General features: G+C 44.8%; 1 protein-coding gene across 1 annotated transcript; it reads left to right on the top strand.

Annotated features, from left to right (window-relative positions):
- Window positions 1–1,694: 1,694 nt before the first annotated feature.
- On the top strand, window positions 1,695–20,376 carry LOC115136478 (uromodulin-like 1). The gene is made up of 17 exons (XM_029672054.2): window positions 1,695–1,834; window positions 2,264–2,506; window positions 2,816–2,980; window positions 3,121–3,230; window positions 3,345–3,531; window positions 12,020–12,160; window positions 12,263–12,658; window positions 12,930–13,187; window positions 14,339–14,451; window positions 14,666–14,885; window positions 15,159–15,296; window positions 15,440–16,017; window positions 16,345–16,505; window positions 16,737–16,973; window positions 17,143–17,302; window positions 19,435–19,519; window positions 19,682–20,376. Exons 1-17 carry the CDS (start codon window positions 1,759–1,761, stop codon window positions 19,867–19,869), a joined length of 3,456 nt encoding a protein of 1,151 aa, XP_029527914.2. The 5' UTR covers window positions 1,695–1,758; the 3' UTR covers window positions 19,870–20,376.
- Window positions 20,377–23,112: the final 2,736 nt, after the last annotated feature.

Genomic DNA, 23,112 nt, shown 5'->3' with positions numbered 1-23,112 from the left:
ACTTTGATTTGAGTCTGTTGCCCTAGGCAAGACTAGTGAAACACTAGGTAGCACAGTATTTTAGTGACTGCATTTTTACATCACCTCTCCTGATTCTCCAGCCTGCCTGTCTGCCGGAGGCAGTAGGTAAGGAAATGAGTGAGAGCAAACACTGCCATGGTTACTTGAGTGGAAACCAAGTCACCTGGGACAGTCACTGCTGTTCTCTTTTCATAGCCACCATCTCTTCCCCTCTAGCATCACAAACATGTTGTTTGCCATGGCAGGTCATAACATATACTATATATACAAAAGTATGTGGCCAACCCTTCAAATTAGTGGATTCGCACAGCCATGCAATCTCCATAGACAAACATTGGCAGTAAAATGGTCTTACTGAAGAGCTCAGTGACTTTCAACATGGCATTGTCGTTGGATGCCGTCTTTCCAACAAGTCAGTTCGTCAAATTTATGCCCTACTAGAGCTGCCCCGGTCAACTCTAAGTGCTGTTATTGTGAAGTGGAAATGTCTTGGAACAACAACGGCTCAGCCGCGAAGTTGGTAGGCCACACAAGCTCACAGAACGGGACCGCCAAGTGCTGAAGCGTGTAGCGCGTAAACATTGTCTGTCCTCGGTTACAACACTCCCTCTGAGTTCCAAACCTCATAAAATGGGTTTCCGTGGCCGAGCAGCCACACACAAGCCTAAGATCACAATGTGCAATGCCAAGCGTCGGCTGGAGTGGTGTAAAGCTCGCCACCACTGGACTCTGGAGCAGTGGAAACACGTTCTCTGGAGTAATGAATCACGCTTCACCATCGGGCAGTTCGACTGACGAATTTGGGGTTGGCGGATGCCAAAAGAACACTACCTGCCCGAACGCATAGTGCCAACTGTAAAGTTTGGTGGAGGAGGAATAATGGTCTGCGGCTGTATTTCATGGTTCTGGCTAGGCCCCTTAGTCCCAGTAAAGGGAAATCTTGATTCTGTGCTTCCAACTTTGTGACAACAGTTTGGGGAAGGCCCTTTCCTGTTTCAGCATGACAATGCCTCTGTGCACAAAGCGAGGTCCATACAGAAATGGTTTGTTGAGATCAGTGTGGAAGAACTTTACTGGCCTGCAAAGAGCCCTGACCTCAACCCCATCGGACACCTTTGGGACGAATTGGAACACAGACTTCGAGCCAGGCCTAATCGCCCAACATCAGTGCCCGACTAATGCTCTTGTGCATAAATGGAAGCATGTCCCCATAGCAATGTTCCAACTAGTGGAAAGCCTTCCCAGAAGAGTGGAGGCTGTTATACCAGCAAAGGGGGGACCAACTCCATATTAACGCCCATGATTTTGGAATGAGATGTTCGACGAGCAGGTGTCCACATAGTTTTGTTCATGTAGTGTATGTGCAAAGCCTTATGTTTGTCCCAGCCACGCATAACTGGTTGGGATGATAAGCACACACTCAACAGTTAGGGATGAACAGTACTTTTAAATACAGGAAACATACAGGAACATAGGAACAAACAAAGGGATCAATTTGATTCCAGAAATGTCAATTCAACCAAATGTGAATGGATACACCATCTCCATATAGCTGTATGCACTCTCCATCTAGATATTGCCATGCAGTATGTTACACTGGGGACTGTGGGAGCAAGGGTGGAGGATATCAGGGGGTGTGGACGACGAGGGAAAATAAACTCCGTTACCAAAAGCTCAGCTCTGAAAATGGTAGTGCAGCATGGTCCTTGAATACGTGGCGTATTTCATTTATTCAAGATGAGTTGGATGTACTCTCTCAGTCTGGCCGTGGCTCTTCTGGACCTCTGTAGGGGACACAGCACTTTGTTTAAAGGTAGGACAATAAGTTATGACACAATCAATAATATGATCCTGTGTATGCTTTACTGTTTATTGCCATGTTCCATGATATCTTTGTTAATATGTTTTCTATGTACAGGTTGAGACAGGTGGCTTATATCTGCTAATCAGTTTTGATTCCGTTTCTAAAACCAGGTGTAACCATAAAATGTTGCATACTGTACGTGGGTTTATATTGTGGGCACTCCTTGGCCCTATATGAATGCTGGCTGTTGTGGAAATTAAAACATTTTTACGTGTTTGTGTTCATATATCCTGTTATTTATGCAACATTGATCTGTAAATACTTATTTTCCAATATTATGTATTGAATTCCCTTCCCATTTGTCTTACATTCTGCAAACATAAAGAACAGCATTGTCTCCATTAGATACTATATAACTTAAGTATTTATTTATTTCAGGATATGACCTGTCTATGTCCAGCTACCACCTGTGTACTGGACATGAGAGCACGGTGGTGAGTAAAATGTGGTCCTATAAGACCTCCTACAGGGACCGGAGGTCGTGTGGCGGATGGCTACCCTGGAAGACGTGTGTGGTCACTCTTTACAAAACAGCCTATTGGACTGAGTACATGAATGTCACTGAGGAGGTTATGAGGTGCTGTGACGGCTATGAACAAGTGGGCAGCTACTGTGCTTTACGTGAGTGTTCCAGCTTACATTTTTAGGACTTGTTCATCATGAAAACAAAGTATATTTAGGAGCACACAGAAGTATCTATGTGTAAAGAACATATTTAACCTTTTTCTAATTTTCACAATTTACATCAGCACCCTGCCCTACAACAATCAGGACCTGTAGTCACGGAGACCCCTTTTTATGAAGTATCTAACAAAGATCAATAGATGGGGCTGTCGACCAAGAATACAGTTCGTAGTTTGCTATTTACAGTGCTCTTTGGAAACATTTGATATGATACTCTCTCTATTTCTGTTTCTCTCATTGATTAAGCTATGAACAGAAGTGGAGAGTTCACTGCCAAACCAGGCTCCTGCCCCAAGGGTGTAGTGGACGCACCCAGGAATACAGGGTGTGAATGGGACTCAGACTGTCCAGGGTGGCAAAAGTGCTGCCAGAGAGAGGGCCTCTCTTTTTGCACCAACCCTCAACATACAGGTGAGAACAGATCCTAGATCAACTTTATTGTTGAAGTGATTCAAGATGTATGTTTTAAATTGTATAATAACTGCAATTGTGTAAACATCACGGCATATAAAATCATATTGCAAACCGTTATTCATTATTATTTCACTCAGGCAATAGAGGCTGTTGCTTCAACGTCACTGTGACCGTGAAGACAGATTACCAGCAGCTGATATCCATGGACGGGGGAATCATGAACCACACAAGGCTTTTGCACTCTGTGGTAGGCTACTGTATCTCTCCCTATGTTTTTCTCATGATGGTCCATTATATTGTCCCTACATTTCTCACTGTGTGTGCCCAGTATAGGCCTTAACCATTCTGTATTGCCTTATAGGTGACCGGAGCCCTGGACTCCCCTGACATCTCTGTATACTACATCAGATCCTGGCCTATAGGGCCATTCAGAACCGCTTCATCTATGCTGATTGGTTCCCCTGAAACTCTGTCCTTGTCCAACATGACCACAAAACTACACCTTCTTCTCAAACACATTGAAGAAGTCACCTCTGTGTCAGTTGAAGGTAAGAGGATACAGTACTGCACTGTGGGGTGTAAATACACAGGCTTTTGTAGTGTGTAACATCCAGGGCCATAAATATCTCTAGATAATGTAAGTGAGCACCATATACCAGAAATACTGTAACATCTGTCTATCGACTTTGTTGTGTTTTCTGGTGGCTATGATTATGTAGTCTGTGTTGGAGTTATACTCGTGTTACTGAGAACACTGTGCTGACTCAGTAACACCATGGTGTCCCACTCTGCTTCCATTTCCCCTTCACACTCATCTGTGACATGTTTCCTCTGGAAATGAAAAACATGTGTCATTGACACACACTCAGAAAAACACACACCACAACAGTGCAAACACACAATCATACACTCACAAAAACACACACAGATGTGCACAGAAGCACACATACTCGCAAACATGAACACACACATGAACACGCATGCGCACAATCATGCACGCACGCACGCACACACATTAATTCAAGGGAATATACACTGCTCAAAAAAATAAAGGGAACACTAAAATAACACGTCCTAGATCTGAATGAATGAAATATTCTTATTAAATTTTTCTTTTTTCTTTACATAGTTGAATGTGCTGACAACAAAATCACACAAATTATCAATGGAAATCAAATTTATCAACCCATGGCGGAAAACAACACTACAGGCTGATCCAACTTTGATGTAATGTCCTTAAAACAAGTCAAAATGAGGCTCAGTAGTGTGTGCGGCCTAAACGTGCCTGTATGACCTCCCTACAACGCCTGGGCATGCTCCTGATGAGGTGGCAGATGGTCTCCTGAGGGATCTCCTCCCAGACCTGGACTAAAGCATCCGCCAACTCATGGACAGTCTGTAGTGCAACGTGGCGTTGGTGGATGGAGCGAGACATGATGTCCCAGATGTGCTCAATTGGATTCAGGTCTGGGGAACGGGCGGGCCAGTCCTTAGCATCAATGCCTTCCTCTTGCAGGAACTGCTGACAAATTCCAGCCACATGAGGTCTAGCATTGTCTTGCATTAGGAGGAACCCAGGGCCAACCGCACCAGCATATGGTCTCACAAGGGGTCTGAGGATCTCATCTCGGTACCTAATGGCAGTCAGGCCACCTCTGGCGAGCACATGGAGGGCTGTGCGGCCCCCCAAAGAAATGCCACCCCACACCATGACTGACCCACCGCCAAACCGGTCATGCTGGAGGATGTTGCAGGCAGCAGAACGTTCTCCACGATGTCTACAGACTCTGTCACGTCTGTCACATGTGCTCAGTGTGAACCTGCTTTCATCTGTGAAGAGCACAGGGCGCCAGTGGCGAATTTGCCAATCTTGGTGTAAGCACAACCCCCACCTGTGGACATCGGGCCCTCATACCACCCTCATGGAGTCTGTTTCTGCAGACACATGCACATTTGTGGCCTGCTGGAGGTCATTTTGCAGGGCTCTGGCAGTGCTCCTCCTGCTCCTCCTTGCACAGAGGTAGCGGCCCTGCTGCTGGGTTGTTGCCCTCCTACGGCCTCCTCCACGTCTCCTGATGTACTGGCCTGTCTCCTGGTAGCGCCTCCATGCTCTGGACACTACGCTGACAGACACAGCAAACCTTCTTGCCACAGCTCGCATTGATGTGCCATCCTGGATGAGCTGCACTACCTGAGCCACTTGTGTGGGTTGTAGACTCCGTCTCATGCTACCACTAGAGTGAAAGCACCGCCAGCATTCAAAAGTGACCAAAACATCAGCCAGGAAGCATAGGAATTGAGAAGTGGTCTGTGGTTACCACCTGCCGAACCACTCCTTTATTGGGGGTGTCTTGCTAATTGCCTATAATTTCCACCTGTTTTCTATTCCATTTGCACAACAGCATGTGACATTTATTGTCAATGAGTGTTGCTTCCTAAGTGGACAGTTTGATTTCACAGAAGTGTGATTGACTTGGAGTTACATTGTGTTGTTTAAGTGTTCCCTTTATTTTTTTGCGCAGTGTATTATATATCCTGTAGATATACAGTGTCTACATAAACTCAGCAAAAAAAGAAACGTCCCTTTTTCAGGACCCTGTCTGTCACGCCTTGGTCTTAGTATTTTGTGTTTTCTTTATTTATTTGGTCAGGCCAGGGTGTGACATGGGTTTATTTTGTGGTGTGTTTTTGTATTGGGGTTTTAGTAGGTATTGGGATTGTGGCTGAGTAGGGTTGTCTAGGAAAGTCTATGGTTGCCTGAGGCGGTTCTTAATCAGAGGCAGGTGATTTTTCGTTGTCTCTGATTGGGAACCATATTTAGGCAGCAATATTCTATGAGTGTTTCGTGGATGATTGTTCCTGTCTCTGTGTTAGTTGTCACCAGATAGGCTGTGCAGGATTTCACGTTCCGTTTGTTGTTTTTGTATTGTTTGTGTTTTGTCTTCATTAAACATGTATCGAATTAACCACGCTGCATTTTGGTCCGACTCTCTTTGGACGGAAGAAAACCGTAACAGAATCACCCACCACACCAGGACCAAGCAGCGTGGTGACAGGCAGCGGCAGCAGGAGCAACCAAGGTTGGAATATACGACTTGGGAGGAAATAGACAGGTGGGCGGTCGACCCAGAGAGTGTGCCGGAGCCCGCCTGGGATTCGCTGGAGCAGTGCGAAGAGGGCTATAGGAGAATGGAGTCGAAGAGACAAGTACGGCGGCGCAGAAGGAAGCCCGAGAGTCAGCCCCAAAAATGTCTTTGGGGGGGGGGGGTGGCTCAGGGAGAGTGTGGCAGAGTCAGGGTGAGCCAACTCCCCCTGTTTACCGTAAGGAGCCATGGATGTTATCGGAGCTTTCGGCGAAGCTGAGGGCTGAGTCTGAGAGGGTCGAGGAATTATTGGACAGAATGGAGGAGAGTGCACAGATGGGAGATGAGGAGACACTCGAGGAGATGTTAATAGAATTGGAGGAGAGTGAAGAAAGAGAGCAGTTGATTTGGCATAGTATGCAAGATATTCGCCCGACGGAGCGTGTCGGGGATTTGATGGCACCTGGGTCAGCGCTCCATACTCGTCCTGAGGTGCGTGTTAGTCGGCTGGTGAAGATTGTGCCAGCCTCACGCACCAGGCCTCCTGTGCACCTCCCTAGCCTTGCACGTCATGTGCCAGTCCTGCTCTCAGGCTCTCCAGTACGCCTTCACGGTCCGGTCCATCCTGTGCCACCTTCACACACCAGTCCTCCGGTGGCAGCTCCCCGCACCAGGCTTCCTGTGCGTGTCCTCGGCCCAGTACCACCAGTGCCAGCACCACGCACCAGGCCTTCAGTGCGCCTCGCCTGTTTAGCGCTGCCAGAGCCTTCCTCCTCTCCAGCGCTGCCGGAGTCTCCCGCCTGTCTAGCGCTATCAGAGCCTTCCTCCTCTCCAGCGCTGCCGGAGTCTCCCGCCTTTTTAGCGCTGCCAGAGCCTTCCTCCTCTCCAGCGCTGCCGGAGTCTCCCGCCTGTCTAGCGCTATCAGCGCCTTCCTCCTCTCCAGCGCTGCCGGAGTCTCCTGCCTGTTCAGCGCAGCCAGAGCTGCTAATCTGCATGGAGAAGCCAGAGCTGCCAGTCTGCATGGAGCAGCCAGAGCTGCCAGTCTGCATGGAGCAGCCAGAGCTGCCAGTCTGCATGGAGCAGCCAGAGCTGCCAGTCTGCATGGAGCTGCCAGAGCTGCCAGTCTGCATGGAGCTGCCAGGGCTGTCAGTCTGCATGGAGCAGCTAGAGCCGCCAGTCGGCCAGGATCCGCCAGTCAGCCATGATCTTCCAGATCCGCCAGTCAGCCAGGATCCGCCAGTCAGCCAGGATCTGCCAGAACCACCAGCTAGCCAGGATCTGCCAGAGCCAACTACCTGCCTGAGCTTCCTCTCAGTACTGGGCTTCCTCTCAGGGCTGAGCTTCCCCTCCGTCCCGAGCTTCCCCTCAGTCCCGAGCTTCCCCTCAGTCCTGAGCTTCCCCTCAGTCCCGAGCTTCCCCTCAGTCCCGAGCTTCTACCTCAGTCCCGAGCTGCCCCTCAGTCCAGTGGGGTCCTTGGTGAGGGTTATTAGGCCAAGGTCGGCGGCGAGGGTCGCCAATCATAGGACGCGTTACAGGGGGACTAAGACTTGGTTGGAGTGGGGTCCACGTCCCGAGCCGGAGCCGCCACCGTGGACAGACGCCCACCCGGACCCTCCCCTATGGGTTTAGGTGTGCGGCCGGAGTCCGCACCTTGGGGGGGCGGTTCTGTCACGCCTTGGTCTTAGTATTTTGTGTTTTCTTTATTTATTTGGTCAGGCCAGGGTGTGACATGGGTTTATTTTGTGGTGTGTTTTTGTATTGGGGTTTTAGTAGGAATTGGGATTGTGGCTGAGTAGGGTTGTCTAGGAAAGTCTATGGTTGCCTGAGGCGGTTCTTAATCAGAGGCAGGTGATTTTTCGTTGTCTCTGATTGGGAACCATATTTAGGAAGCCATATTCTATGAGTGTTTCGTGGGTGATTGTTCCTGTCTCTGTGTTAGTTGTCACCAGATAGGCTGTGCAGGATTTCACGTTCCGTTTGTTGTTTTTGTATTGTTTGTGTTTTGTCTTCATTAAACATGTATCGAATTAACCACGCTGCATTTTGGTCCGACTCTCTTTGGACGGAAGAAAACCGTAACACTGTCTTTCAAAGATAATTTGTAAGAATCCAAAGAACTTCACATATCTTAATTGTAAAGGGTTTAAACACTGTTTTCCATGCTTGTTCAATGAACCATAAACAATTACAGTTTTTAACAATCACTTTGGCACTTTTTCAAAACTCTAGACACAAAACTCAAAACGGTCATCAATTGTAACACAGGCTATCCAAAGTTCAAAACATTGCATTGTGCATTCATATCGTTACAGAAACCTTGCACTTGCAGAATCATTGGTTCAAATAACTAATTTATCATGAAATACCATAGGAACATTCATTTAGATCACCCACACACAAGATACTGATAGTTTCACTGTGTAGTTGTTTGTACAATCATTAAATATTGTAGTACAAAATATGTGATACATGTTTCATTATGCTACTACTACACATAAATACATCACTGTAAAAGGACTAGTAGAGAGAATACTACAGACACAGTGGAATCATTGGACAAGATATGAAATTTATTGATGAAATACAATAAAATCACAACATAGGTTTATTTGAATCAAAGCAAAAATAATTAGCTACAAAAAAAGAAAAAACAGTTAAAGGTCAACTGCAGTGTTCCTCACCTGGCTTACTGTAAAACATCACTGCAGTGTTCCTCACCTGGCTTACTGTAAAACATCACTGCAGTGTTCCTCACCTGGCTTACTGTAAAACATCACTGCAGTGTTCCTCACCTGGCTTACTGTAAAACATCACTGCAGTGTTCCTCACCTGGCTTACTGTATAACATCACTGCAGTGTTCCTCACCTGGCTTACTGTAAAACATCACTGCAGTGTTCCTCACCTGGCTTACTGTAAAACATCACTGCAGTGTTCCTCACCTGGCTTACTGTAAAACATCACTGCAGTGTTCCTCACCTGGCTTACTGTAAAACATCACTGCAGTGTTCCTCACCTGGCTTACTGTAAAACATCACTGCAGTGTTCCTCACCTGGCTTACTGTAAAACATCACTGCAGTGTTCCTCACCTGGCTTACGGTAAAACATCACTGCAGTGTTCCTCACCTGGCTTACTGTAAAACATCACTGCAGTGTTCCTCACCTGGCTTACGGTAAAAAGCGAAACAAAATATTGATTACTGTACTTCTATATTTCCATCAACCCTGTCTTGGGGATTTGGCCACAGGTTCTCATCCACATCACAATGGATGTTTTCATTAGCCAAACATCTTGGGAAGAATCTTCGGGCATGGCGAATCCAGGCCTGACACTGGTCTGCCGTGATGTCATTGCATGCGTCATCCATGGCCTGGAGAAGGGCGGCTTGTTCGTGAGGGCGCCTATCATATACCTTCCACCTCCATGTGGAGAAAAATTCCTCAATCGGGTTAAGGAAAGGAGAGTATGGGGTAAGCACAGGGTGGTAAATTGTGGATGGGCCTGAAACCATCCTTGCACCATTTGAGCATGGTGGAACCTGACAGTATCCCACACAATGACATGGGTCATGCCATCAGCTCTACAGACCTGATTTAGCTCATCAAGGACAGTTAGAGTCGAACAGCAAATCATGTGGCTGCCTGCAACTCAATATATAGAGTATATAGAGTAGAGAGCTTATGATGTTGTTAGACCAAATATTAGAACGGGCAAGATGCGTAATCTAAGCAACTTTGACCGTGGTATGATTGTTGATGCCACACATGGTGATTCCAGCATCTCAGAAACAGCTGCCTTCCAGGGATTTTTACTCACGACAGTCTCTAGAGTTTACAGAGAATGGTGCGATAAACAAAACACATTCAGTGAGCTGCAGCTCTGTGGGCAAAACCACCTTGTTAATGAGAGAAGAGGATGTCCAGACTCATTCAAGCTAACAGAAAGGCCACAAATGCTCAAATAACAGCTGTTTAAAACAGTGGTGTGCAGAAGGGCATCTCTTAACGTACAACACAGTGAATAATTCAGGCTGTTGTGGAGGCAAAAGATAGGTACTAGATAGGTGCACCTAATAAAGTGTAGTGAGTGTACAGTAATGTCAAATCTGAAAACATGGTCTGGAAAATTTATACATGGGACCATAGAAACAGTGTCTGATAAAGAATGATGATGAAATATTACATCCATAGATAATGTAGTCCAATTGGTTCATGTTGCACGGTAATTGGTGTCAATGGATCTCGTTATCCTGAAACTTTCATGATCTAAACCTGGAATATTGTTTGTCAGTTTCCATAAAACTATGCATTAAGAGTAACGCAACAGTTACTTATCATTTTGAGCAGTTGTATCAATTGATAGTTAGATCATTGTAATGAAATGAATAGACAGTCAACTCAGATATAATGTGTGAATTGCATTTTGAAATGGTAATACTTTGATGTTAGGTGGTGTCATTTTGAACAGGTAATTTTAGTTCAATGAACAAATGATCTTAGCTTTATGTGTATTGTATCCAAGCAATTGGAAAAAGTGTTAGAGTTTTGAAAAATTTGCATTTTGATCATTGGTTGTGAGTTTTGTGTCTAGAGTTTTGAAAAATGACATCAAGGTTCCGAAATTAGTGCCAAAGTGATTGTAAAAAACTGTAATGAACAAGCACCTGTGGAACGGTCGTTAAGACACTAATAGCTTACAGGTGGTAGGCAATTAAGGTCACAGTTATGAAAACTTAGAACACTAAAGAGGCCTTTCTACTGATTCTGAAAAACACCAAAAGAAAGATTCCCAGGGTCCCTGCTCATCTGCGTGAATGTGCCTTAGGCATGCCGCAAGGAGGCATAAGGACTGCAGATGTGGTCAGGGCAATAAATTGTAATGTCTGTACTGTAAGACAGTGCTACAGGGAGACAGGATGGACAGCCGATTGTCCTCGCAGTGGCAGACCATGTGTAGCAACACCTGCACAGGATCGGTACATCCGAACATCACACCTGCGGGACACGTCAGGATGGCAACAACAACTGCCCGAGTTACACCAGGAACGCACAATCTCTCCATCAGTGCTCAGACTGTCCGCAATAGGCTGAGAGAGGTTGGACTGAGGGCTCGTAGACCTGTTGTAAGGCAGGTCCTCACCAGACATCACAAGCAACAACGTCACCTATGGGCACAAACCCACCGTCGCTGGACCAGCCAGGACTGACAAAAAGTGCTCTTCACTGACGAGTCGCGGTTTTGTCTCACCAGGGGTGATGGTCGGATTCGCGGTTATCGTTGAAGGAATGAGGGTTACACTGATGCCTGTACTCTGGAGCGGGATTGATTGGTCTGGGGCTGTGTGTCACAGCATCATCGGAATGAGCTTGTTGTCATTGCAGGCAATCTCAACACTGTGCGTTACAGGGAAGATATCCTCCTCTCTCATGTGGTACCCTTCCTGCAGGCTCATCCTGACATGACCCTCCAGCATGACAATGCCACCAGCCATGTTCTGCCATGGCCTGCGAAGAGCCCGGATCTTAATCCCATTGACCACATCTGGGGCCTGTTGGATTGGAGGGTGAGGGCTAGGGCCATTCCCCCAAGAAATGTCTGGGAACTTGCAGGTGCCTTGGTGGAAGAGTGGGGTAACATCTCACAGCAAGAACTGGCAAATCTGGTACAGTCCATGAGGAGGAGATTCACTGCAGTACTTAATGCAGCTGGTGGCCACACCAGATACTGAATGGTACTTTTGATTTTGACCCCCCTTTGTTCAGGGACAAATTTTTCAATTTCTGTTAGTCACATGTCTGTGGAACTTGTTCAGTTTATGTCTCAGTTGTTGAATCTTATGTTCATACAAATATTTACACATGTTAAGTTTGCTGAAAATAAATGCAGTTGATAGTGAGAGGACGTTTATTTTTTTGCTGAGTTTATAACACACATTATGCTGCTGTCCTTTCAGATATAGATGAGTGTACCTATGCCGCTCTCAGCAGCTGCTCACGTCAGGCAGACTGTGCCAACACAGAGGGCTCCTACAGCTGCACCTGTCATCCTGGATTCACTGATCTGAACCCCAACAACACTGGGGTAGACTGCCAAGGTAAGAACAGAGAGTGGTGTATACTAACTCTGGGTTATATTAAATGAATGTCAAAATCAAAATGTTTAACTCAAACTCTCAACCTATTTGTTCTCCTTTCAGCTTCTGACCTTGTGACCTCAGCCCTGCCCAGTAATGCCACTCATATGTTTTGGTGGGCCAATGCAACAGAGTTGCCACCCAACAGCACCAGTTATCAGTCATGGGACTCCAGCTTTATTGATAACCCAGCAGCCGTAGCTACAACCACAGACAGGGGCATGATGCTGAGCTCCACCCATATGCCTGTTACCACACATGACCTAGCTATAGCCAGCTCCAACAGGTCTGAGACCAGACCAGCTCTCACATCCTGGAGTAGTCCCACCTCACTGCAGCATAACACTAACACCAACACTCCTACCCTGCCCCTCTCCACCTCTGTGCCCCAAACCAGCATGGGACCTACTGTGGAGGACATGTACCTGAGTGTATCCTCACTATCACCATCCACATGCCGTATGTAAATCAATAAAACTCTCTTTATACAGTGTATAACAGTGACAATTTTTTGTCTCCAATATCAGTTTCCCCCAATGACTCCCCTGCTGTTTCTCGAAGCCCTTGAGGCTGTTTGGATAATATTTTCCAAAGTGCTCCACTTTAATCTAATAGTTTTAAGAAATTGAACACTTAACAAAATCACAACTAATTTCAAAGCAGCTCAGATGCTGTAATATTTCGTAGAAGGTGAGATTGACTACTGATTCCCTTCTCCCCTCTCCCCCAGACCCAACCCCCACCACCAACTTGCAGGCCTCCAACGTTACTGGCTTCTCTTTCTGCCTGTCCTGGACTGGCCAATCCCAGAGCGGGCTCAGCTTCCTCGTGGTGTTGAAGGAGGGGTCAGAGGTCAAGGGACGCTGGGAGACAAAGCTGTTAGTCTGGGAGGTGACAGGGCTGCAACCTGGGGTTCTCTACAATGTCACTGTCACTCCTTGTGCCTGTGGGAGCCATTGGGCCAGCCTGCTGGTGCTGGTTAAGACTGGTTAGTACCATGTGCAGGATGTTCGACAGATCAACTAACTGTAATGGGCTCAAACTTTAATTGTTATGAAGGTTGTGTTCTCCTAACTGATGCTGTGCACTTTATTCATTATACACTGGCACAGCAAAAATGCTGACTCCTATAGCAGATATTACACTTTTCTACAGTGGTGGAAAAACTACCCAAATGTCATACTTGAGTAAAAGTAAAGAAACCTTAATAGAAAATGACTCAAGTAAGAGTGAAAGTCCCCCAGTAAAATACTCGTTGAGTAAGAGTCTAACGTTATTTGGTTTTAAATATACTTAAGTATCAAAAGTACATGCAATTGCTAAAACATACTTAAGTATCAAAAGTATAAATTATTTCAAATTCCTTATATTAAGCAAACCAGATGGCAACATTGTCTTGTTTTTTTATTTAAGGATAGCCAGCGGCACACTCCAACACTCAGACAGTCCGCCAGATCGTAGGCAGTAGGGATGATCAGGGATGCTGTCACGCCCTGACCTGAGTATTCTTTGTTTTCTTTATATATTTTGGTTAGGTCAGGGTGTGACATGGGTGATGTATGTGTTTTGTACTGTTTAGGGTTTTTTGTAGGTTTATGGGGTTGTTTACCATCTAGGTGTTTATGTATGTCTATGGTTGCCTAGATTGGTTCTCAATTAGAGGCAACTGTTTATCGTTGTCTCTGATTGGGAACCATATTTAGGCAGCCATCTGCTTTGGGTATTTCGTGGGTTATTGTCTATGTGTAGTTGCCTGATTCTTGCCATAGCGGCATGTTCGTTGTGTTGTTTTTGTTTAAGTGTTCTTCGTGTTCTTCATTCATTAAAATAAGAATGTATTCTAATCACGCTGCGCGTTGGTCTCCTCTTTATGACGATCGTGACAGATGCTCTCTTGATAGGTGTGTGAATTGGACCCTGTCCTGCTAAGCATTCAAAATGTAATGGGTACTTTTGGGTGTCCAGGAAAATGTATGGAGTAAAAAGTACATCATTTTCTTTTGGAATATAGTGAAGTAAAAATAAAAACCAAAAACACTACTTAAGGAGTACTTTAAAGTATTTTTATTTAAGTATTTTACACCATTGCTTTTCTAGTTACTGCAGTGCATTGACTGGATGAATGTATCCCATCCACAGCTGCACAGACACTTCGAGCAACCGTTCGCCTGACCAACGTGCAGTTCACTGATGCCTTGCTGTACCCCGCTAGCCAGGAGTATCAGAATCTCAGGCGTAGTATTGAGGAAGAGGTACAAGGCAACGGATGCTTTGATAAATGTTTTTTGAATGTTGTCATTGTCCTCACTAATAGTAGAAGCATGGAATACATTAATGATGTAAAGACACCTACACATGTTTTGTAGTTCCTATATGTTGTTGTTGTAGTTCATACATGTTGTAAGGTTGTAGTTTCTATCAAACAACACTGACACAAAAACCCTGTCTCTGCTAACTGTCTCATAGATCCTCCAGTCTCTCCCTCCTTATATCCTGGCCCTGGTGAACTCAGGAGATGTGAGGGTTCAGATCAGAGGCCTGACTCCTGGCAGTGTAGTAGTGAACTTCATCATCATCTTCACACCCAGTCAGTCCCAGGACATCCTGAAGGTGTCCTCTGCTCTGATGCAGGCCCTACAGAACAGCTCCAGATACACTGTTGACAGCAACAACACCCGTATAGATGGTAACACTGTCTTAACCTTTTACATTTGTAAGAATACTTTGCTTTTGATAAAAGGAATGTGCACAAGATAATGTGCTAGGTCTTAAATTGGCCTTCTTGAAAACTATTATTTGTATCAATAGAACTTCCTGATGAAATATACTGTAGGTTAAATATGAAAGAAGGTAACTCTCTGTGAGTATTAGATGGAGGGCACATTTTGTGATACAAATCTGCATCAACTGTTAATCTGATTTTCAATGCCAGTTCTATTTTTGTTTTTGTCTCTAACAGATGATGATGAGTGCAGTACAGGGGACATGGACTGCTCCCCATGGGCCCAGTGCACTAACACCTGGGGCTCCTACAGCTGTCTCTGTCTGGACGGATTCACTGACTCCAACCCCTCCAGGCCAGGACGGGGCTGTTCAGGTAGACAATAGAGAATCCTTTCTTTCACTTTAGTTTGATAGTTTTAATTCATAGGTATTTGGAGATACTAGAGTACTTTGGGCTTCATTGCCTAATCAGTTCACTACAGTTCAACCTGTAATTTTCATGTTTTTGCCTTGCAGCACCTTTGACCACAACCATACCTACAATGCCCATCACGACACCTGTCCAGACGACCACAGCTCCAGCTACAATCACAACCACAACCAACACTCTGGTTACAACCAACAATACAGTTTCAACCACTACAACCTACAATCTAAACTCAATCACATCCAACAATAAAAGTACAACTACAATCAACACACAAGTTACAACCAACAATGCCGTTAGAATCAACAACACTGTTTCAACCGCTACTCCAATTCTAATCACAACCATGACCCCTGTTCCAACCACAACCACCACTGACGTTCCTACAGCAATGACCACCACTGTGACCAACGGTCTCATCACAACGAGTCTGCAGCCTAAGACTCCTACATCTCCGGCTATTCTGGTTTCTTATACCAGGGGCATCTCTGTGGAGTGCAGGGCCAGCTATATCATCGTGACAGTTGCGAGGGACTTCCTGGAGGCGAGGCACATTGGGGACTCTTCCCTCTACCTGGGGAGACAGGAGTGTGGCGTGAACGAAGCGAACAGCAGCCATGTCCAGCTGACGGTGGCTTGGGACCAGTGTAACACACAGCTCTTATATGTGAGTCAGTACATTTGTGAGTCAGTGGCTAGAGGATGCTAACTGTTGCCACTTTGTGTCACAACGAGCATAGTCTCTGGTGTGTTTTGGGTAAATTAAAGGCTATTCTGTAATGTACAGTACATAACAGACCTGGATTTTACAGGTTTAAATGTCCTTATTTAGTCTAAACATGCAACAACAACAAAAAATATGCCTGTGAACAGCCTATGAACATGGTCTGTTGTAGGTGCAGATGTTTGATGACCAAACTAGATTGAACTGTCCTCATGGTCTGTTAGAAAGTAAAATAACTTTCCCATACCCATGTTAACTTTTGTATTTCAGAATAGCACTCATTACACTGCTCAGACGACTCTGTTCAATTCCATGGATCTCCAGAGCCTGTCCGACAGCAAAACGAGAGTTCCTACAGTACGACTGGAGGTCCCCATCATGTGTACCTTTGGGAGGAGCATCCTCATCTCTGCGGGTTATGACCCCACAGGGTACGCTGTGCCAGGCGCCATGGTGACTTTATCTACCGTCACTATGGTCACCACCATTTTACACCCACAAGTCACTGCTCAGCTAGACTGAAACTGATTACACATAACTCTACTCAATAAAGGCTTGAAATTCTCTCTCTGATTGACATATAGTAATGCAGTATCTATGAACTATGACATATTCAGCATGCTGTTACAAAATATCTTATTCATGACATATTTTGTTGACAGGTATGACATGATTAAAGATGTCGTCATGGGCTCAGGGACTTTCCATGTGACGGTTCGGCTCCTGAATGGAATGTCCCCTCTCCCTCAGAACTACAGCCTATCTCCCGAGGAGGAAGTTGTGGTCGAGGTCAGCGTCAACTCCACAGTTGACCAGATCAAAGTGGTCATCAACAAGTGTTGGGCCACCCAGAGCAGCAACCCTTTGGAACCAACAATTTACTTGTTCCTGGAAAACAGGTCTGTTCTACAATTTATTTTTATGTTGCCCTATCATAGTTAGTTTAGATGCTAGGTTTTCATTAAGTGGCATGGAATAGAACAGAATAGAATGGAAATGTTCCTAAAGATTCAGATGTGTTTAGGTACTAAGCTTTCTGCTAGTAATCTGTCTCTCTTTTCTCATCAGCTGTCCCCTCGTCAACACATACACCACAGTCTTGGAGAACGGCAACTCCAGCAAGTCTCGCCTGTCCCTTCGCATCTTCTCCTACGTCAACCTCAATGTCATCTATTTGCACTGCCAGATTCAGATCTGTATTGAGACTGGCTCAGCTACCTGCCAGCCTGTGAGTATCTGTCCATCGTTATTCATACTGTACTATTCAAGTATACAGTATGTATATTGATGTCTAGATTTACTGTTCAACCAGGGGTTCAATTGGGAACTGGGGAAGTCCTGGCGGGTTGAATATAAGGGTTATGCCAAAATTAGGGTTAGAGTTAGGCTTACTGCTGTGAGTACAATGTATTATTATTCTAGGGTTAGGATTAATACACTGCTCAAAAAAATAAAGGGAACAGGACCAGGGCGTGACAACTACAGGCTGATCCAACTTTGATGTAATGTCCTTAAAACAAGTCAAAATGAGGCTCAGTAGTGTGTGTGGCCTCCACGTGCCTGACCTCCCTACAATGCCTGGGCATGCTCCTGATGAGGTGGCGGATGGTCTCCTGAGGGATCTCCTCCCAGACTTGGACTAAAGCATCCGCCAACTCCTGGACAGTCTGTGGTGCAACGTGGCGTTGGTGGATGGAGTGAGACATGATGTCCCAGATGTGCTCAATTGGATTCAGGTCTGGGGAACGGGCGGGCCAGTCCATAGCATCAATGCCTTCCTCTTGCAGGAACTGCTGACACACTCCAGCCACATGAGGTCTAGCATTGTCTTGCATTAGGAGGAACCCAGGGCCAACCGCACCAGCATATGGTCTCACAAGCGGTCTGAGGATCTCATCTCGGTACCTAATGGCAGTCAGGCTACCTCTGGCGAGCACATGGAGGGCTGTGCGGCCCCCCAAAGAAATGCCACCCCACACCATGACTGACCCACCGCCAAACCGGTCATGCTGGAGGATGTTGCAGGCAGCAGAACGTTCTCCACGGCGTCTCCAGACTCTGTCACGTCTGTCACATGTGCTCAGTGTGAACCTGCTTTCATCTGTGAAGAGCACAGGGCGCCAGTGGCGAATTTGCCAATCTTGGTGTTCTCTGGCAAATGCCAAATGTCCTGCACGGTGTTGGGCTGTAAGCACCACCCCCACCATGGAGTCTGTTTCTGACCGTTTGTGCAGACACATGCACATTTGTGGCCTGCTGGAGGTCATTTTACAGGGCTCTGGCAGTGCTCCTCCTTGTACAAAGGCGGAGGTAGCGGTCCTGCTGCTGGGTTGTTGCCCTCCTACGGCCTCCTCCACATCTCCTGATGTACTGGCCTGTCTCCTGGTAGCGCCTCCATGCTCTGGACACTACGCTGACAGACACAGCAAACCTTCTTGCCACAGCTCACATTGATGTGCCATGCTGGATGAGCTGCATTACCTGAGCCACTTGTGTGGGTTGTAGACTCCGTCTCGTGCTACCACTAGAATGAAAGCACCGCCAGCATTCAAAAGTGACCAAAACATCAGCCAGGAAGCATAGGAACTGAGAAGTGGTCTTTGGTCACCACCTGCAGAACCACTCCTTTATTGGGGGTGTCTTGCTAATTGCCTATAATTTCCACCTGTTTTCTATTCCATTTGCACAACAGCATGTGAAATTTATTGTCAATGAGTGTTGCTTCCTAAGTGGATAGTTTGATTTCACAGAAGTGTGATTGACTTGGAGTTACATTGTGTTGTTTAAGTGTTCCCTTTATTTTTTGAGCAGTGTACTTTATCCTACTCTTTTTTGAACCCGTATGGTGCTGGAGCTCAGCTCTACCTGGCTCTGCCTTTAACCATTTTTTCAACCTTCATTTAACTAGGCAAATCAGTTAAGAACAAATTCTTGTTTTCAATGACGGCCTGGGAACAGTGGGTTAACTGCCTTCTTCGGGGGCAGAATGACAGATTTTAACCTTGTCAGCTCAGGGATTCGATCTTGCAACCTTCCGGTTGGGGATTCGAGCTCGGGGATTTGATTTTGCAACCTTTCGGTTGGGGATTCGAGCTCAAGGATGTGATTTTGCAACCTTTCGGTTGGGGATTCGAGCTCGTGGATTCGATTTTGCAACCTTTCGGTTACTACTACTCTAACCACTAGGCTACCTTCCACCCCTAATAGGTGCTGGCTCCGGGTATTTACAGTTTAATTTCAGCCACTGTGTTCAACCATTTTGGTATGACTACCCTAGAGGCTTTTGAAAACTTCTCTACTAGGAGAAGAAGTTTAACTAGTTCAATGCTATTCTCTTTCCATATATTTAATTTTTGTTAGGATTGCATTGAACGGACAGAAAGATTCTCTAATCTAATCGGAACGGGAAAAGCAACCTGTGGACCATTCCTTCGATCACACAAAGGTAAATGCTCTTCAAAGTGTGACTGCGTCAAATAATGACTAGGCTACTGATAATATCCAAAATATCCAGAATGTCCTACTTATAGCCCATAACATACAGTATATGATGATGATTAGATGTACATATTGGGGAGTTAATGTATTCTGACATGTTTTCTGGCAGTGTCCGTCAAAGAGAGTTCTGTTACTCTTCGTCTGGTGGACTACATCTTACTGGGAATAGGACTGTTCCTCCTCTTCGTCGGGAGTCTCTCGTCCTTGTTCTTCTGCTACAGGAAGCGAATTGGAACCTACAGCTTCAGCCTTAAACCCAAGCAAGAGAACTTTACCTATCATGTTTTTGATGCTTAGCACTGGAATGCTTTTAGGGTAGTTTTAGAAAACTTAAAGAGATATTAACGTTGGGATTCAAGCTGCAATGCCTGTTGTGTAGTAGTCAGTGTAATGAAAGTGTCAATATACTGTAGATAGTTTAATTGAAATAAAGATATATTATTCGAAAATTGTATCAAAAGCCACATGCATTATTCATTTGAATAACATCAACGTCACTTCAATTATTTCAACATTGATACATTTAAATACGTACATACCGTATACAAGGCACCATTTGCCAGATTTGTAACAGTCTAGTTAAGATCAGATTTGTATAGGAGATTGTATTTATCAAATATATATATACTACAATCACTTTATTTTATTTTTAAGATGTTTTTCTATAACTGAGAAAATCTACCGTTTTTTAATTATGGAAATTGCGTTTATTTTATCAGCATATCCTGAAGTCCTCTTAATTCAATAGCTAACACGTCCTGGAATATTGACCTGATGAAATGTGAAATATGTTAATAAAAACCATAGAAATAAAAAGGAATGAATTGTATACTGGATCATTTGTAGCAGAGGAAGAGAGTATTTCCCCAGACGCTATTTATGGGGTGAAATACAATAAGTACTTATGTTGAATTTTGCGATCCAATCTTAGAACTGTACTGTAATGATCCATACACTAGAGGACACTGTTGGGTCATTGCATGAAACCACTGTAAAAAAAACAACAACAAAAAGCATGGCCCCTTTTCATATAGGTAGGACACAGATGTGATTTCACAGTGTTATGACAGTATTAATTACATATGGTTACATTCATAAATCACCACTTTACTCTATCAAATCCCTTTTAGTTCAGTTCAAACCGCTGAGCCTTCTGCTAATGAGTGCTGATAATCCTGGTAGGTAGGTCGTTTGTGACACACGTCTTTCTCTCTCTGAGAGGCGAGTCCTGTGGAGGAATACATGGTAACCAAGAGGCTGGCTTCTTTGAGAGGCGTACCCTGGAGACCTGGGGGGTGGGTGGGTGGGGGGGTAACATCTGTGTTGAGGTGGGCTCTTATAAACCCCACCCCCAATTAACCCATACAGCCGCCCGCCGTTACTGGCAACCCGTTTCCATGGAAACACCTCTGGCGCAGCCTCAGTGTGCACGGGGGTGTTTGTTACAGTTATACCCACATTGTAAGCTGAGTAAACTGTAGATTCAGCACCCACCAGAATAATATCCTCCTTCAATCAAATTCATTGAATGATTGTCAGTGCCATAGGTTTGATTCCCAATGATCCACCTCTGCAATTTTGTTATATGCATTCTTCCCCTGATCTAATGACCTAATTAGAGATTCCTTTAGCAATTATTCTGGCTTTAAACACATTCGATTACCTTGTTAGGGATATCAGGACAGTTTTTTTTTAATGGTGGGCAGATGTGTTGGTTCATCCATAACATTCAGAGTGAATAAGAAAAGAAGGGAAATATTAATGCTACAGCATACATTGACATTCCAAATGATTCAAATGATTCTATGCTTCCAACTTTGTGATACAGGAAGGCCCTTTGCACAAAGCGAGGTCCATACAAAGCGAGGTCCATACAGAAACCGTTTATCAAGATTGGTGTGGAAGAAATTGACTGGCCTGCACAGATCCCTGAACGCATGACAATGCCGCCGTGTACAAAGCGAGGTCCATACAGAAACCGTTTATCAAGATTGGTGTGGAAGAAATTGACTGGCCTGCACAGATCCCTGACCTCAACCCCAATGAACTGCTTTGTGATGAATTGGAACACTGACTTCGAGCCGGGCCTAATCACCCAACATCACTGTCCAACCTCACTAATGCTCTTGTGGCTGAATGGAAGGAAGTCCTGGCAGCAGTGTTTCAGCATCTAGTGGAAAGCCTTTCCAGAAGAGTGGAAGCTGTTCTAGCAGCAAAGGGGGTTCCTCTCCATATTAATGCCCATGATTTTGGAATGAGACATTCGACGAGAAGGTGTCCACATACTTTTGGTTATGTTGTGTATGTTGGAGCTAAGCACAGCCAAAGTCCTAGAGGAAAACCTGGTTCAGTCTACTTTCCAACAGACACTGGGGGATGAATTCACATTTCAGCAGGACAATAACCTAAAACACAAGGTCAAATCTACACTGGAGTTTCTTACCAAGAAGAGTGAATGTCTCCCTGTGGCTGAGTTACAGTTTTGACTTAACTCTACTTGAAAATATATGGCAAGACCTGAAAAGGATTGTCTAGCAAAGATCAACAACCAATTTGACAGAGTTTGAAGAAGTTTGAAAATAATAATGGGCAAATGTTGCACAATCCCGGTGTGGAAAGCTCTTAGATACTTACCCAGAAAGACTCACAGCTGTAATCACTGCCAAAGGTGTTTCTACAAATTATTGGCCCAGTGGTGTGAATAGTTATGTAAATGAGATATTTCTGTATTTCATTTTCAATACATTTGAACATTTCTAAAAATATTTTTTCACTTTGTCATTAAAGGCTATTGTGTGTAGATGGGTGAGAAAGAAAAACCAACATATCTCTCCTCTGTCCATGTCCCTGTCATAGACAACAGCTTTATATGGAAAATTACTGAAATATACTCTAATCGTTATAACCGACAATAACTTTGCAACAAGATTCTAGTTGGACTGTTTGTAGGCTATGATTTCCTATTAATTGTAATAGCTATGTTTACTGGTAGTAGGAGGAGACTTGTGTGTGATGAGACACAGTCTATAGGAGAAGAATCATCCTCAGAGATACGAGTCCTCCAATCCTGATGAGCAACTCAAGTCCTTGTAGCATCATGTGAAGATGTGAAGGCTTCACATCAAAGTCTTGTGTGCATGCATGTGTGTGTACTCCTCTGGGGCGGCACATTGAGGAGGAGGCAGCAGAGCACATCTGTACAGTCAGATGTCTCGGTGCCTACACTGTTTATTCTTATTATTTAATACTAACTCTTTCCTCATCTTTTACTGCATAATCAAAGAAAGGAGAGAGGGGTACAATGAAGAGTATTATGAAGAGTGACAGAGAAACAGCTGTTCCAGCCAATAACTAAAAACCCCTTTATAAGCATTATCACACAAATATTCACTAGACTAAAATGAAACTCATACAGTAAATTAAAAATGAATATGCGTCCTAAAGCATTTCTGCTTCACAAAAGGGTGTCCTGAGAACCTTGATATTCATTTTGAAGTGCGTTTACACACTTCACACACCAGTAAAAATGCAACACAGATG

Source organism: Oncorhynchus nerka, linkage group LG10 (assembly GCF_034236695.1).
Source record: "Oncorhynchus nerka isolate Pitt River linkage group LG10, Oner_Uvic_2.0, whole genome shotgun sequence".
Classification (NCBI taxonomy): domain Eukaryota; kingdom Metazoa; phylum Chordata; class Actinopteri; order Salmoniformes; family Salmonidae; genus Oncorhynchus; species Oncorhynchus nerka.
The sequence above is the reverse complement of the archived record's forward strand: the minus strand, read 5'-3'. Positions and strand labels throughout refer to the sequence as shown.